Source organism: Paramormyrops kingsleyae, chromosome 22 (genome assembly GCF_048594095.1).
Source record: "Paramormyrops kingsleyae isolate MSU_618 chromosome 22, PKINGS_0.4, whole genome shotgun sequence".
In the NCBI taxonomy this organism is placed as follows: Eukaryota; Metazoa; Chordata; class Actinopteri; order Osteoglossiformes; family Mormyridae; genus Paramormyrops; species Paramormyrops kingsleyae.
Genome location: NC_132818.1, coordinates 6,196,387 through 6,212,722, shown reverse-complemented (window position 1 = coordinate 6,212,722; position 16,336 = coordinate 6,196,387). Strand labels below are relative to the sequence as shown.

The window sequence follows — 16,336 nt, the reverse complement described above, 5'->3', positions numbered from 1 at the left end:
GAGTGGTCCTGCAAAAAGACAACAAAAATGAGCCATGTCTTTCAGCTACTGGCAGCTGGAGACCCAAAAAGGTTTGTGGGTGGAGCTTATCCTATAAGGTGAGCCCCTATTGGAGCAAACTGGCTCACAATCACAATGAATGATCTGTGGCCTGTGACACAACCTTAAATTACTGAAGTGCCTCAGCACTGCTGACAATTACCCAGAGGAAAGAAAACGAACTTCCATGCCATTCTGGCAATATGCATCATTAAAAATGCTTTATTTATGCCATTTAAAATTAAAAACATATGCGCTGCATTCGGGTATTTCCAAAGGCACAAGCATTCTGCTTCAGTCATAAAATGTTCGCACATTTGTTTTTTTTTTTATTATTACGAAGTATAATACAATTATGAAAAGATATACAAAATGCCATATTCCACTAATCTGTTTTTCTTTTTTACAAATAAAAATGGTAGTATTGGAATCTCAAGATCAACGTGGTATGTTTAAGGATCTATGATTTCCAGGCTTTAGTGTGAAGTGATATTTGAAAAGGTGCCATTCTGCGGAGCACTGGGAGTACCTCAGCGTTTGTCTGAAAATGAAGTGATAATCACTGGCGCAGTGCCGGCCCATGGACCTCAGACTTACAGCGCCCTGCTCAGAGTCACTGGCGCAGTGCCGGCCCGGGGACCTCAGACTTACTGTGCCCTGCTCAGAGTCCCTGGCGTAGTGCCGGCCCGGGGACCTCAGACTTACAGCGCCCTGCTCAGAGTCACTGGCGCAGTGCTGGCCCGTGGACCTCAGACTTACTGTGCCCTGCTCAGAGTCCCTGGCGTAGTGCCGGCCCCGGGACCTCAGACTTACAGCGCCCTGCTCAGAGTCACTGGCGCAGTGCTGGCCTGGGGACCTCAGATTTACAGCGCCCTGCTCAGAGTCACTGGCGCAGTGCTGGCCTGGGGACCTCAGATTTACTGCACCCTGCTCAGAGTCACTGGCGCAGTGCTGGCCTGGGGACCTCAGATTTACAGCGCCCTGCTCAGAGTCACTGGCGCAGTGCTGGCCTGGGGACCTCAGATTTACTTCGCCCTGCTCAGAGTCTGCCTCATAAAGCAAGAAGGAAACGAAATCCCCCTCAGGGCAGCTTACAGTTGGTCTGTCCATGAGAAACTCTTAGTTTTAGATTGTGAAAGGAACACTGAAACACACTGGGGGGGCAGTGCTGAATGTCTGGAAATTCCTGATTTCATGAAATCAAAGCAGTGCAGTCAACTTCTCCTACCAGTCTGATGGCAGAGTCTTAAAGCGGCAAATGAAAGCATGGCACTAATACAGCAGACAGTGAAAGTCTGCGCCAGGAGAGGTTACTGCTACAGTAATCAAACCAGGAACACGCTGGTGGAATTCAAAGAGGACATGAAGGGAAAACTAATTTAAGCTGAATATTCTGTGTAACAACTCTAGTTGATGTTATAATTAAACATTTTCTATTGTACTGGGTCAGCAATTCACAGATGACTGACGCCGTTTTAAATCATTACATGATGGATCTCCTCTTCCATGACTGAGTGATGACTTCATCACAGAAACCACTATAACAAAACCAAAGGCACACAGGAACACCTACAGGCCCAATACCACAAATACCATGATCCTTAAGTGCAGACACAGCAGACCATACTACACCAATGCAACACCACCCACCCAACAGCACAGCGCAAGCACCTCCGGGAGGGTGGGGGGAGACAGCGCCAGGGCTGTGCTAGGACCCTAGGACCAGTGACTGACAGGTACTGTGGGCTTTAGCCAGCTGCCCATCAGGTTTGGTGGGAGTGCAGGACAGCCGCAATGCAGCCCATTTAGTGAATGTGTCTGCCCACTAAATTAATGCTCTTCCCGGTTCTGTTCGGTAAGGCCCAGTAAGGCCTGGTAAGGCTGGACCACACGCGAAAACAGCCATGCTCTGGCACACGCTCAGTTGTCTGTGGTGCTGAACAGCACCCCCTGAAGGTCCGTCCTGGCCAGCTTAGCGGGGGGCTCCATTGTCTCCACGTCCAAGTCCACGGGGTCCGCGGCAGCAAGTGACAGCTCCTGGCCCTCCTCCTCGCTCTCCTCATCTTCCTCCTCTTCCTCTTCTAAGAAAAATAAAAGGATCAGCGAGCCCCGCGGCATAGGTCTGAGCCATGTGCAGGCAGGCTGCAGTCCCTCACCTTTGTCAGGATCCAGTGGGTTCAGGCTCCTGCCCAGACTGGCGAACTGAGGAACAAACGAGCATGTGAGTGTCAGAGTCACCCTGCCCCTGCCGCGGCGTCGGATGTTCTAAGGCGCCGTGCGGAGTACCTCCCCCATGACAGCGATGGGCGTCTCGCCCTTGGCCTGGGCCACCCGCTGCTCTATCAGGTAGTACATGTACTCGTCATACAGCAGCCGGATCAGGTGGAAGGAGCCAAAGCTTGCGGCGCTGCGCAAGGTCAGGTCACGGATCACCATGGAGCTGCGGGGACCGGTTAGCATTAGCGGGCCGCTAACACAAACTTACCAGGCTCAGGAGTGCTTCATCAGCCTTACCTGTAGAAGGACCACTTCAGGAGGAAGAGCTTAGCGGCTTTGGGAAAGGCGGCGGTAGCCTGGTAGGGCTTTAGGACCTGGGAGACCACCCCGTCCAGCCAGGCGGCCCACTGCTCCAGCGAGTTCTGCTGCTGCAGTGTGACTTTGAAGTCCTGCTCCAGGCGCTGGACCACCCGGTCCTCGCAGCGACACACCCATGAGGCCTGCTCCTGGAGGCGAGGCGGAGACACGGGCTGGGAGTGGCCTCGCAGAGGCACACGTGACCCGTCAGTGACACGGTCACACGCCAGCCCCAAAGGGCCACTGGGACGCACCTGCACGTTGGTGAAATCCACGCGGTTGAGGTCGCTGAGCATCTGGTTGATCTGCGTGGTGTTCTGGAGGACTGCGCGAGCTGCCTGTGCCAGGTGGTTGAGGGACGTGTACCTGCGCAGTGTCTGCGCAAACGCGCTGGCTGCCGTCACCTGGCAGGGAGGAAGGGGGCAGACGAGCACTCTGAGGATGCCAGCTCTGACTCGGGGCGGTGTGGCCGTAACACAGAAATTGTGCGGCGGGGCCAGGGGTTGCACTTTCGCTACCTTGATGCGGACCATCTCCTCGGGAATGCAGATCATGGCGTTGGTCAGCCAGCTCTCTAGGCTCTTGGCAAAATTGCGAATGGCTTGTGTTAAGGCGCCTGTGAGGGGGAGGGACGTTCTCTAGTTATCTCAACATAGCCCAAGCACTTTGGCAGCTAGATCATGTGCTAGGGTTTGACATGCATCAGATTAGCAAGTTAGCATTCATTAGCATCACTGCTAGTGTTAGGTGTAGCGGCAGGTGCAGCAGCAGGTGGGGGGGGGGGCTCTCACTGGGGATGGGCCGCAGCACATCAGGGATGAGCACTTCCACCAGGCCTTGATAGAGGGCGTTGTCGCACTGCCGGCTCCAGCGCAGTACCGGCTCGTACTTGCACAGCAGCACCAGGCATGACTTGGGCAGTCGCTTCTCAGACTCGTCGTGGCCTGTGCTGGCCGCCTGCGCCTCGCTGAACCTCCAGAAGGTCTTCCACAGGGTCTCCACCAGAGTGAACTGCAGGTTGATCATCACATCCAGAATGGCCTGGCACATGGGACAGACAGAGCACAGTTATAAGGACACAGGGAGGGCAAATGGGGACAGCGGTGTGACTAAGACAACACGCACCTCACAATGCTCCCGGTACAGCAGCTGGAAGCTCTTGATGTGCTCCAACTCTATGCCTTCTGGCAGAGGTCTGCCCTGCAAGTCAATCTCGGGGAACTCGGACAAGGTGCGGGAGGCGTCTGGGTATATGGGGGGGGAGGAGGAGCGTATCAGGAGCGTAGCAGGAGCATAGCAGGAGCTTAGCAGGAGCACAGCAGAAGTGTATTAGGAGCATATCAGGAGCGAAGCGAGAGCATGGCGGGAGCGTGGCAGGAGCGAAGCGAGAGCGTATCAGGAGGCCTTCAATCATGTAATCAAAAGACTCTTTGGGTCAAATTCAATGAGCAGAGTGTGAGTGCAGTTTCCTCCTCCTAAGAGCAGTAAGATACGTAAGCGGGCTCACCCAGGAACTGCTGGTACTGCTGCACTTGGGAGCTGATGTCAGACAGCCCCGCCGGCTGCTGCTGGCCCGCCCCCAGGCCCATCCCATTCGTCATGCCCTCCACCTTCTGGACCGGCTTTATCCTGAGGAGCGACAGTGTCAGGGGCATGTGGGGGGGCGCGGGGGCGGAGTGAGGGACGCGCAGCTACCTCTGCTTCTGCGAGAAGGGCTGCTGCCTCATGGCTAGGTGCTGCTGGTCCTCCATCAGCCGTTGCAGGGAGGAGCTGGCCTTGATCCGCAGCCCGTAGTAGTGGTACTTTGAATTGCCCCTGAATCGCAAACAGCCAAAATGAGGTTAATAATTGAGCCACGATCCACGGAGCACAATCTCCAACTGATGGAGAAATGTGGCCGGAACCCCCAAATCGGCCCAAATCGGCACTCATCCCACATGAGCGTCGATTCCTGACAGAGATCAGCAGAGTAACCGATGGGCGGCGCGGTGACTGACAGCGTGGGAAGAGCCAACCCAGTCGCTCTGGGTTGCGCTTCCTATCAGCAGCTATTGCGGCGCCGTGCCCATCTCTTGCATCAGCTGCCGCTCAGTGCGTTACATCAGCAGGGCCCCTTGGGAGCTGCCGGCGACTTTGGACCAAGGACTAACTGCGCGCGTTGTCCTGAAGACACACGCGGATCCATTAGGATGGCTGGGAGCCAGGAGCTTATCCCAGGCGGCATGGGGTACATCGCTGGGGACACTGGGACACATATAAATAACTGCGGGGTCTCACCTCCCACTGGAGGACATGCTTCTGAGACTTAAATGTCGCCGTAAAAATAGACAGGACCGTGTTCACCTAATTTAAAGGGCCGGCTTCCTGGAAGCCCCCACGATGACAGCAGGGCAGTGCCGTACGTCGCGTGCCGCATGCTGCATGGTAGTTACCGTGTGCCCAGCCGCCGCGTGCGCAGCCCCATGAAGACGGAGCGGATGAGTTTCCCGAAGGAGGCGGCGTTCACCGGCTCCAGCTTCTGCTCCTGGCAGTGCAGCAGGTAGTGGCAGTAGAGGGTGGAGCGCGGCAGGCTCACGCCCTCCGCCGTCTCGTAATTTTCCAGGAGCCACTGCACCTGCGATGTGGTTCGGGGGGGTTGGGGGTGGACATCAGCAGAGACGTCATGCAGGCCGGCCGCTGCCAGGCGTCTGTGAGGCGTGCCGGGGTACACAAGGCAGGTATGCAACCCAAGCCACCTTGAGAGGACGTGCATCGCTGACACATCACCCTCAAATGGCATCAGCATCACCCGGCTACCAATTCCTTCCAAGCACTGCTGTTATTTTTACATGTGCACAGAAATTGCAGGCTCAGATCTCACATGCATTTTTAAAGCTAAACTTTAAGAGCTTCATGATAACCCAGAAACATGCTGGATCACAATACACTGTCAACACTGGCTTCGGTCATTATGTGGTTCCCCATCATGCACTGGGCTTAGGACAGCCCCATTACTTTAAATGGGTCTGCCTTTCCAGACAACACATTAAATGGCGGCGCCCCCTACAGGGCTGGATAGATGAGGCTCCTGCATACCTTTTTGTCTGCCGACGGCACGCTATTGGCCTCTCCCTCTGTCAGTATACTCACGGTGGCCGGCGATGCCCGCGCGTTGTGTGAGTAGTTCTGGTTACTGCTGCTGCTGCTGTTGTTGCTGCTGCTGCTGCTTCCGCTTCCCAGCACATACCCACTCTGGATGACATAGCTGCCCCCCGTGACGTTACCCTCACCCCCAGTACCACTTCCGCCAGAGGCTCCGCCCGCCACTACCGCTGGCGCCCCTCCTCCCGTGGCCGAGGGGGCGGTGGCCACAATCTGCCCAGGCCCAGTGACGAACATGGACACCGTGCTGGTGCCGGCTGACGCCGGTGCTGTCTGTGAGGTCACGGGGGTTGTGACCTGTGACCCCGAGGCGGGCGGGGCCTCGTAGTAAGGCGTGGTGACGGCTTGGCTGTACAGCGGGCTTTCGGAGTAGGGGTAGCTGCCAGAACGTCTGCGGAAGGAGAACGAGGGAACGAAACACAGGAGTGGAAAGAAAGGAGCAGAGAGAGAGGTGACATCAGAAGCTCGTATACTGACAGCTAATATGTCCATCCATTCATGATGTCACGAGTCAGTGTGAGCCTGCAGTGTCTGACCCATAACTCACATAGTGCTGGTGGAGTAGCTGGTATCTCCTTCTTCCACGTACTGCACCTGACTGGTGTACACATGCTGCACTGGGACTTGCTGGAGTTGCTGCTTGTACCAAAGAGAGATAGAGACAGTGACACAGAGATATCTGGAATGTAGGTACATACTTTCAGTAAATCACAGAGTAGCACTTTAGCTAGGTACAGTGACACCTCAATGGACTCACACAGGCACACACACACACACACACACACAGAAACACAAACACAAGCCCAATGCACAGGCGTATGTATGTCTGCGCGTGTGTGTGAATGTCAGTGTTTACTTGTCTGTGTGTATGTGCGCGTGTGTAGGTGTGTGTGTCTGTATGTGTGAATGTCAGTGTTTACTTGTCTGTGTGTATGTGCGCGTGTGTAGGTGTGTGTGTCTGTATGTGTGAATGTCAGTGTTTACTTGTCTGTGTGTATGTGCGCGTGTGTAGGTGTGTGTGTCTGTATGTGTGAATGTCAGTGTTTACTTGTCTGTGTGTATGTGCGCGTGTGTAGGTGTGTGTGTCTGTATGTGTGAATGTCAGTGTTTACTTGTCTGTGTGTATGTGCGCGTGTGTAGGTGTGTGTGTCTGTATGTGTGAATGTCAGTGTTTACTTGTCTGTGTGTATGTGCGCGTGTGTAGGTGTGTGTGTCTGTATGTGTGAATGTCAGTGTTTACTTGTCTGTGTGTATGTGCGCGTGTGTAGGTGTGTGTGTCTGTATGTGTGAATGTCAGTGTTTACTTGTCTGTGTGTATGTGCGCGTGTGTAGGTGTGTGTGTCTGTATGTGTGAATGTCAGTGTTTACTTGTCTGTGTGTATGTGCGCGTGTGTAGGTGTGTGTGTCTGTATGTGTGAATGTCAGTGTTTACTTGTCTGTGTGTATGTGCGCGTGTGTAGGTGTGTGTGTCTGTATGTGTGAATGTCAGTGTTTACTTGTCTGTGTGTATGTGCGCGTGTGTAGGTGTGTGTGTCTGTATGTGTGAATGTCAGTGTTTACTTGTCTGTGTGTATGTGCGCGTGTGTAGGTGTGTGTGTCTGTATGTGTGAATGTCAGTGTTTACTTGTCTGTGTGTATGTGCGCGTGTGTAGGTGTGTGTGTCTGTATGTGTGAATGTCAGTGTTTTCTTGTCTGTGTGTATGTGCGCGTGTGTAGGTGTGTGTGTCTGTATGTGTGAATGTCAGTGTTAGCGTGTGAACCACAGTCCCTCACCTCCTGTGTCAGATGCACAGGCTGCAGATTAGTGACAGTCAGCTGGGGGGTCTGTCCAGTCTTGCCTGTCTGCGATCCCACCTGCTGCACGACTGACCTCTTGGGGGGGGGGGAGAGAGGGGGGGCCACTTCATAATTTACAGTGAATTTATTCACTCATGGACTGCAGGATGCACCTCTGCACACTGAAATCTACATCTAACATTGGGGGGGGGGGGGTGGTGCAGGGAGGGCACAGACATCATGAATTGACTGAACACCAGTATAGTCGTCTAGTTCAAACAAAAACAACCAAGGAGAGAACCCCCCCCCCTCCCCGTTGTAAGAACATTGTAACACAAGAGGCTAATAACTGCAGTGTGCACTGAAAGTGAGGAGGGACCGACAGTGAAGGGGGGGGTGCGCGATTTCCAGGCCAGCTGTGCGGCAATTGGGGTCTTTACCTGCACCTGCTGCACCACCTGCGTGGGGACCCCCGTCTGCACCGGCGCTGCGGGGGGGCTGTGATCCGAGACGGAGTCGCTGGAGTGCAGAGCGCCTTCTGCGGGGCATCAATGTGTCAGGAGTTACATCAGCGGTTATATGAAGATGGGGGGGGGGGGGGGGCGTCTGTGGTCAATGTGTCAGGAGTCACATCAGCAGATACATGAAGATGCTGCTTTTTCGTGGAAATCTTCCCCAGCAGTTTGCTTCAAAGTCGTTATCTCTATGGTAACACTGGCTCTGTTGAGGGTGTGTTGTGGTTTCGTAGCCTGAATCAGGTCTTCCACTACAGCAGCAAATCACTTTGACAAGCGTACATCCAAAGTCAGGAAGTTACACTCATCTTTTCAGTTTCTATGAGCAACAAAGTCATACAAATACTTTTAACATAAGTGAACCGATTGAATTTTGCTGTGAAGGTTTCAGTGAAAAACTGACTGATTTTATGTTCTGGCGGCCTTGGTTTTGGTAGGTTCAGAGAGTAACGGAAGATAAATTCATATTTCTGACCTGGGACGCACAAATGATTCATTTTGCTTTAAATTTAAAACTTAAAATTTTCTTCTTTCAGTATTTGTCAGAAGAATAGTCTTACTTAATCTTTTTCATTCTATATGAATTGCCTTTCATGGTCAAAAAAGCTGGATTAATATTTTATTTCATCACTCATAAATGCTCCTCAACTTGTATTGTGAAGTTCTAAAGATCTGAGCACTGAATTCTTTCAGTCTGAAAACAAGACCAAATCACACAAAACAATGCAAACGAGCGTTTTTGCATAATAAGCAGCAGACAGATTGAGCACTTTGGCGTAGAGATGAGCGGTACATTTAATCAGAACAAGCAAATGGACTTATTCAATGAATTTGTATAATATATGGCAGCCGCAATAAGATGACTGGCATCCCGCCAGTAAACAAGCAGCCCATTCCCTGTTTGGTCGTGCCTGATTTGAGGAACAGAAAGTGAGGGGTGGTAATCACACCAAAGTGGAGATTTCACACGACCTGCAGCCTGGCCAAAGCCACGCGCCGTACGCACGTGTCAGGGCTTGCGTGCATTTCCAGCGCCATACCTGTGACGGTCACCACAATGTACTGGGCTGCGGCCTGACCGCTGCTGGACTGTGCAGGGGAGCTCTGGATCTCAGCAGTGACGTACTGCGTCGGAGTGGTGGGGGCGGCCGCCACACTCTTCGGCAGCGTGGGAGCGGCTGCGGGGGTGGGCGGCGTGCTCTGTCCGGCCGGCGGAGTGGTGGTCGGGGCGGCGGCGCCGGTCTGCAGGTCGGTCAGAAACTGAGGCGGACCCGGGAGTGTTACGGGGGGAGCGGTCGAGGGCTGCCCGGGAGCTGCGCCCACAGCGCCACCCTGTGGTTGCGAGGCCTGCTGCAGCTCCCCCGCGTAGCCTGGAGTCGCCATCACGGTCACTGGGAAATAAAGAAAGCGTCAGAACACATGCACGCGTTCAGAAGGAAACGTAAATGGAAGTATCTGTCTTTCACTATGAGGTCCGTTACAAATAGGTTCCAGACAAACCGGCTACTGTGGGTATTAGTAAAAGCCTTTTTATAACAGAGGCGACGGCACGAATCCATTGCATTACTGTGCTTTCAGTGAACTTAATTTTACAGGTTGGTGCAGAGGTGAGAGATGGATGGATGGATGCATGCCCTAGAAGCAGGGGGGGTGATGGGTCTGCACACAGAAGGAAGCGAACTTCTGGTGTCCTGTTACTTGAAAGATGATCGCAGGCTTCTGAGATGAGATCGCTGCGGGCAGCGGCGTGTTCCTTTCTAAACAGTTTTCACCCCATCATGCATGTTACCACTCTTTTTTGCATGTAAAACCACGCGTCCTATATTGTACACATCCCAAACTTTATCACAAAGCCTTTAATGCCATTTTTCTGTAATATTTCGATTCTTGATCTTTTGGACATTTTTAAGTGTTATGATGGGGAAAAAAGTCGCCAAAAGGCACTCGGTAACAACTCTAAAGGGACTTTAAACTAAAAAGTACCCAGTAACAATGTCGAAAGCACATTACTTAACCTATTACAGTGTAATGGATTCAATAGCTGCAGTTAATAAGTGAAACATTTTTAATAGGCAACCAACAAGTCCACGGGTAAATATTCACTAAACTTTCCGCGCTCTCCACGCCATCTCTGAAGCGTAGTTCACTTCTTTTCCCGGAGGTGCCGGCGTTCTGTCATAAAATACTACCTATCGAGACGTGCTTTGGAGCCTTTCTGCGCATGTGCAGTTCCACCGTTTTGGGATTAGGGTTAGGGTTAGGTTTTAGGGGTTAGGGTTAAGGTAAGGGTTTTAGGGGTTTTGGGGGGTTAGGGTAAGAGTTAGGGTTAGGGCTATCGATTAGCACTACGGTAGCATTTTTCGACAAGGCAGCATATATCGACAGAACACCGGCGCTATAGCGGCCGCCGCCGCTCCGGCAGAAAGCCCCGGCTAGGCCACCGGGGTCAGACACGCCCCTCCGGTCCCCTGCCGCGGAAACGCGCCTCGCACTCCCCTGTCAGTCGGTCTGATGAAGCCCCTTTAAGCCATTCCGCCATTGACCAGGGCTGGTCTCTCGCACGCACTACTTTATTTTCAAAATGTTTAAGAGGCAACAATCACTTGGACAAGACGGGTCCGGACAGCAGCGTAACCAAGTACACAAGGCTGTGTCACACACCACCGCCGCGGAAAGCGGAGCTCGGAGGCAGCCTGCGAGGATCCCCTCTGGGCTGCACGATGTGCCTGGCATGCTGCAGCTCTCCGAAACGCGACGGCGACTCTTTTTTATTTGTGAAAGCCGACCGTCACAACTAAAAGTACTGTGCATTCGTGTATCCAGCACCCGCCATTTTGTGCCACAATAACACCAATCGCCAGCATACTCAGACTTTGGCTTTGCTAAGCGTGCCGTCCCTTGACCCCTGAGCTCCGCAGAGGACCTCTCCGCCCGGTCAGCCTGGTCGCTAGCTGAGCAGTTCGTCTTTTGGCTAACATGACACGAAAACACAAAACGAAAAAAAAAACAACAGCCTTTGCTATTTGTTTCATTAGAAACCTTAGACATCTAACAAGTAAAATAAGTTATTTCACCTCTAAATTCCTGTGAATTTTCACCCGGTATTTTGTATTTTATTATTTTTTTAAGAATCGTGTTGTTGTTGATTCTCGTTGCTTGGTTCTTGTCGCCAGGACTACCGTGGCTATGGCGCTTCGTCCTCACCGGGGCAACTGTTGCTACCCACCCGCTCTTTGCACCGCCTTCCCTTTCCCTCCGATTGGCTCGACCGGAACAACACGTCGTAACTTGTCTATCGTCGATAGGTCCGCTAGAGGTGTCAATTAAGAATCGTTCATCTCATTTGTAATCGCTGTCTGCCAGTCAGCAGTAGCTACTGCGCAACCAGAACACGCCTTTTCTCCCAATAGCAATTGGGTTATATAGCTGTCAGTTACAAATTCTTGCAGTCAATTTGTTACGAATATCGGGCATGTTTTAATACGAAGAACAAATACTAAGCTACTAGGCAAATGTCGAAGACCACTGTGTACCTGTTAAACCTTGTATTTCCTGAAAAAATTCATTTAGGTAACCGTAATGATGGTTCAGAAACGTACAGGCAGTCTGAGTCTTTATCCTCACCTGTGTTCCATACCTAAGGTGGTTTTCAGTATTGTACTGTTTCATAAGTCACCCAGCAGTCGAGGTATAGAAAATAATGAATGAGAGAAATGAGATTTGTATCACTGTCTTAACAGAAACAACTACCCAAATGTCCCAGTGCATCGTTTTTCCTGTTTTCAATTGATATTTGATCACAATTCAGTGTTGGCAGGTATTAGAAATCATCGGTTAAATGAAAAACTACTCTGGTTCGAACATATCTCAATGTAAAATTTCTAATGTACACGGCATTTTAAACTGATTAAATTACATTAACTCAATAAAGTCTGTGACTGCTTACAAAGGCTGTGATTCTGTGTACGTTCAGAAATGAGAAAATGATGAAAACAATGATACAGCATTGTTGTGAGTAGATGTTGTGCATTTAACCTCTCCCCAGTTCCCCCGCATACAATGTGAAATCAGTCCCCTGCCAAAATGCCACGCTATTGCAGTGGCATCAAGATATTAATTACAATTTCATTGTCATTTTGGAAATGAGAGACCTTTAACACCAGGAGTGAGAAGATAGGGTCATGGTGACGTTTCCTCCTAATACAATATGCGCTCCTGTAATCTGTCAGTGGAAATGTCACCTGCACTCGCACTGCATTGTGACAACTGCCGCAGATCCGATCTACACATCATGGCCTATTTCACAGAGAGGTGAGGCTGCAGGAGAAAGAGAGAGTCTTCATAGTGCACCTGAGGTGAGAATGATTTCACATCTTCTTTACTCTGGAAGGGGAACGATTGGCGATAGGGGAACTTTTACACCTGTAGATGGAACTGTGAGCTAATTATGAAAATATACTATTAATGCAAATAGGTAGCATTACCTGTCTACTCACCTTCCACCCACCTTGAAGAATTATATTTAATTACATTTAATTTACTTAGTACACTCTTTTTCCAAATCGACGTATCATTGAGAAGGGAGACAGTACCTGGACCCCCCCACCCCCCACCCCCCCGGCTGACCTGATGGGTATGTAGGTCAGCAAAGAATATCGTGGCCTATAAGACCCCACCCCCACAAGCCAGTTGTCAAAATGTAAAACATAGTGTGTGTAATGTGGCATGGTGCTGCAGTGGTTAGCACTGTTGCCTTACATGTCTGGGACCTGGGTTAGAGTCTCAGCCTGGGTCACGTGTGTGAGTGTGCATGTGTGAGGGTGCCCTGTGATGGGCTGGCCCCTGGGTTGTTCCCTGCCTTGTGCCTGTAGTTTCTGTGATAGGCTCCAGACCCCCTGTGACTCACAAAGGATAAGTGGTTTGGAAAATGGATGATTGGATACTGTGTGTATTGTAGTGCCCCCCCCCCCCAGCCAGTGAAACATACTTTGCCCCATGCTGGTTGGCAACTGTGGGAGAATCCCAAATTCCAGGCCCAATCTTTAAATCCCAGTTTACCCTTGTTTGGAGCAACTGGGGGTTAAGGGCCTTGTTCAGGTGCCCATTGGCAAAATCACTCTGCCACCTCTGGGATCTGAACCAGTGATCTTCTGATCTTGGCCTGACTTGCTGAGTCACCCACTGCCCCAACTTTTATTTATTTAGAAAAGTAGGTGGTGAAATCCTCTTTAACCTCCCACTTTGTAGATGAGAACAAGCTGGCTGTAATAGACAGCCACCCGTTACAGCAGCCAGAGAGCTGTGGGTTAAGGGCTTTGCTTAAGGATCCATGGATGTTATGAGGAGAGGTTAGCTGAGCTGAATCTGTTTAGCCTTGAGCAAAGGAGACTAAGGGGGGACATGATCCAGGTCTATAAGATTCTAATGGGTCTGGATGCTGTTCAGTCAATTGGCTATTTCAATATTAGTTTAAATACTAGAAGTCGTGGCCATAAGTGGAAATTAGCGGGAGAACATTTTAAAACAAATTTGAGGAAGCACTTCTTTACACAGCATGTAGTTAGAGTATGGAATAGTCTTCCTGCTAGTGTAGCGGAAGCTAAAACCCTGGGTTCCTTTAAATCAGAGCTAGATAAGATTTTAACAACTCTGAGCTATTAGTTAAGTTCTCTCCAAACGAGCTTGATGGGCCAAATGGCCTCCTCTCGTTTGTATAGTTGTTATGTTCTTAGGTTCAAACTGATGCTCTTCTGATAACAGGTGCGGAGGTTTAGCCCGCTGAACCACACACTGCCCCCGATCTGGGCACGCCACCTAATCTTTGGCCTGTGGCTGAGAACATGCAAAACTATGCACCGCGAACGGAGCGGATTTCAAAGCAGCAGTCCCACTCACTTAATCACCCGGCTGCACTGATAGCGTTCAGTATGACAGCCTACAAGTGATTTTCACAGCGAGTTCTCAGCCTTGGGATTACACCAGGAGGGAGTGTAGTTTTTGGTCAAAGAAATGTTTATATATTACATCAAAGTGATGTGCTTAATCTGACCTTTTTGATATCTCTGCCCATAGTACTGGGAAGTAATGGAAACAGAAAAAATATTGTTTTGGGATACAAATGTCTCTGCTGATCAGATTACAGCAAACCGTGACATCACTCCATATGCGGGCAGTGGCAACTAATTACGGCATCCTACGCTCTAACGTGGTCGCTGAAAAGGTCCCTGTGCCTTTGTCTGAGTAAAGGTCTCCCTGCCGGTGTGGCGATGAGTGTGTGTGGGTGACGCGCTGGCCCCCTGGAGCTCGGGGGTCCCTCATAAATGTGGCCCCGGGCACCTGGGAGCCACAGCGCTCACCGACGTTGGAGGGCAGAGAGGAGCAAACCTGCTCAGCGATCTCCCGCCGCTTGGTATCCTGCCGTGATGTGGAAATCCGCGGTGCTCGCTACCTGCCTCCTGGTGTCCCTGGTGCTACCGGCGGAGGGGAACCCAACGTTCGGCGTCAAGCTGTGCGGCCGCGAGTTCATCCGCGCCGTCATCTTCACCTGCGGCGGCTCGCGCTGGCGGCGAGCCGGCGGTGCAGGTGAGACAGAATGCACCGCTTCCGTTCGATCGTTACGTCTTATTCATCGCATTTCAATTTAATGTGATAGATGCATTTCCTTTTATTTATCAGATTATGTATTTATAAACTTTTAACTTTACCCATTCATAGAGTTGGCTATTGAGGGGCTGTGCCTGACTGGAAGGTTGTTGGTTTAAATCCCATTCTTGGTGAATTTGCTGTATTTCTGTCGGACCCTTGAGCGAGGTGCTTAACCCCATGAGAAATGCTGCATGGCCAACTGTGTGCTTATACCCCAAGCTTTGCTCTCTTTGCTTTACGTGCATCGATGTCCAAAAAAGGACAGGATCAGATATGCAATATTCAGATAGCAAATAATAATAATGCTTTTATTGGTCCCCTTGGGGAAATTTCACCTACCTCATCTTTCTCACCATGACAAACAAACACCCACAGAGCTGAGAACAAGCTTGGCAGCAAAGGGCAACTGCCTGTAGCGGCTCCCATGGAGCCCACAGACATGTGACTATTCTGCTGAGATTGGGGCTCAAACCAGCAACCTTCTGATCACATGCACAGAAGCCTAGCCCACTGACCCACATGCTAACATAACACCCTTTTCAATAGCACTACAGCATGGAGACTGTCTGCCTTGAATTGCCCGTTATTGTTGCCCTCTCTTGAGATGGGTTGGCTCCCCATCTTGGGTTGTTCTTTGCTCCGGACCCCTCCGCGACCCTAAATAGGACAAGTGATTGCAGAATATGGATGGATGGATGGATGGATGGATGTCCCCCTTTTTCCAGGTCACTTTCCTTCATAATGTGTGATGTTTCTGATCCCCCGGCCTTGTTCCAGGAGACCTCACCCAAGACGTCTTCTCCGCTCACCATGACGAGGCCCCTGACAGCTGGGTCCCAGACTCTGTCTTTGGCCTCCCATACCAGCCACTTGCTGAGGCTGAGCTCCCCGGCTGGGGGAGGGAGGAGACCGAGCGAGTGCCTTTCAGCCGGCCTCCCCGCTCGGGCATCCCGGGGGAGGTGCTGGAGACGCTGCACACATCCAGGAAGGGCCGCGAGGTGGTGGCAGGGCTCTCCAACGCCTGCTGTAAGTGGGGCTGCAACAAGAGCGAGATCAGCTCCCTGTGTTGAGGCCCCGCCCCCCCCGCCCCTGCTCCTTCATGGGGCCACGCCCACTCTCTTTTTCGCAAGAGGAGTGAAATCAGCAGCTTGTGTATATAGGCAGCCTGCATCCCGTCATCCTGCCCCTCTCTTGGGCTCCTCGACAGTGAAGCAAGCTGCTTCTCTCTCTCCTTCACTACTGCCCCCGAAGCACCTGTTCCTGTTCATGTCATTTTGTGATTTTCACAACAACGAGGCCGTTGAAAGAATGCCGGGTGGGGGGTGGAGGGGGCCGCGTTGCAAATTTTAATAAATATTGTCATGCGTTCGTTTGTGAACTGTTTTGGCTTCGTGTCCTGTGTTCAGTGAGTTAGCTGGCACATTGGCCACTGAGCACTGTTAGTCCTCTCCTAAGAATGAACCATTTAAACTGCCTACAAACCGAACACTCTGAGCAAGTGAATCACAATTAACAATGCAACACAATTTACAATTAATAAGAAGATACTTTAATAATCAAATAAAGAAATAGTTGGTCATGCATAGTTTATCTATCCAGTCTCGGGGTTGTGTGTGTGTGTCTACACACACACACACACACAGAGG

General features: G+C 51.2%; 2 protein-coding genes across 6 annotated transcripts; one reads left to right on the top strand and one right to left on the bottom strand.

Annotated features, from left to right (window-relative positions):
* Positions 1–245: 245 nt before the first annotated feature.
* On the bottom strand, positions 246–11,277 carry rfx1a (regulatory factor X, 1a (influences HLA class II expression)). 5 transcript variants are annotated; one of them, XM_072704570.1, is made up of 18 exons: positions 11,120–11,277; positions 10,912–11,016; positions 9,086–9,436; positions 7,971–8,068; positions 7,528–7,626; positions 6,302–6,390; positions 5,689–6,145; positions 5,046–5,227; positions 4,309–4,428; positions 4,121–4,242; positions 3,739–3,857; positions 3,405–3,654; positions 3,132–3,229; positions 2,868–3,017; positions 2,554–2,762; positions 2,326–2,479; positions 2,196–2,241; positions 246–2,120 (listed from the first exon to the last, which is right to left on the bottom strand). In XM_072704570.1, coding segments are annotated over exons 2-18 (2,706 nt in total). In that variant the 5' UTR covers positions 10,913–11,016; positions 11,120–11,277; the 3' UTR covers positions 246–1,959. The 5 variants fall into 5 exon arrangements, with proteins under 5 accessions (XP_072560671.1, XP_072560672.1, XP_072560674.1 ...); XM_072704571.1 differs by having other exon boundaries at positions 246–2,117; XM_072704573.1 differs by having other exon boundaries at positions 5,743–6,145.
* A 3,130-nt stretch (positions 11,278–14,407) lies between these two features.
* LOC111843269 (relaxin-3-like) lies at positions 14,408–15,760 on the top strand. The gene is made up of 2 exons (XM_023810720.1): positions 14,408–14,627; positions 15,468–15,760. The coding sequence occupies exons 1-2, from the start codon at positions 14,468–14,470 to the stop codon at positions 15,758–15,760; spliced, it is 453 nt and encodes a 150-aa protein (XP_023666488.1). The 5' UTR covers positions 14,408–14,467.
* The last annotated feature ends 576 nt before the right edge of the window (positions 15,761–16,336 follow it).

What these genes read in the sequence shown, in the direction of transcription:
- rfx1a (XM_072704570.1), bottom strand. An exon ending in CTGTGCATCTGACACAGGAG is followed by an intron (nt 6,391 to 7,527) that starts GTGAGGGACTGT and finishes TGGTACAAGCAG; the next exon opens with CAACTCCAGCAAGTCCCAGT. An exon ending in CTGAAGTGGTCCTTCTACAG is followed by an intron (nt 2,480 to 2,553) that starts GTAAGGCTGATG and finishes CGGTCCCCGCAG; the next exon opens with CTCCATGGTGATCCGTGACC.
- LOC111843269 (XM_023810720.1), top strand. Translation starts at nt 14,468, where the DNA reads ATGTGGAAATCCGCGGTGCTCGCTACCTGCCTCCTGGTGTCCCTGGTG. An exon ending in GCGGCGAGCCGGCGGTGCAG is followed by an intron (nt 14,628 to 15,467) that starts GTGAGACAGAAT and finishes GCCTTGTTCCAG; the next exon opens with GAGACCTCACCCAAGACGTC.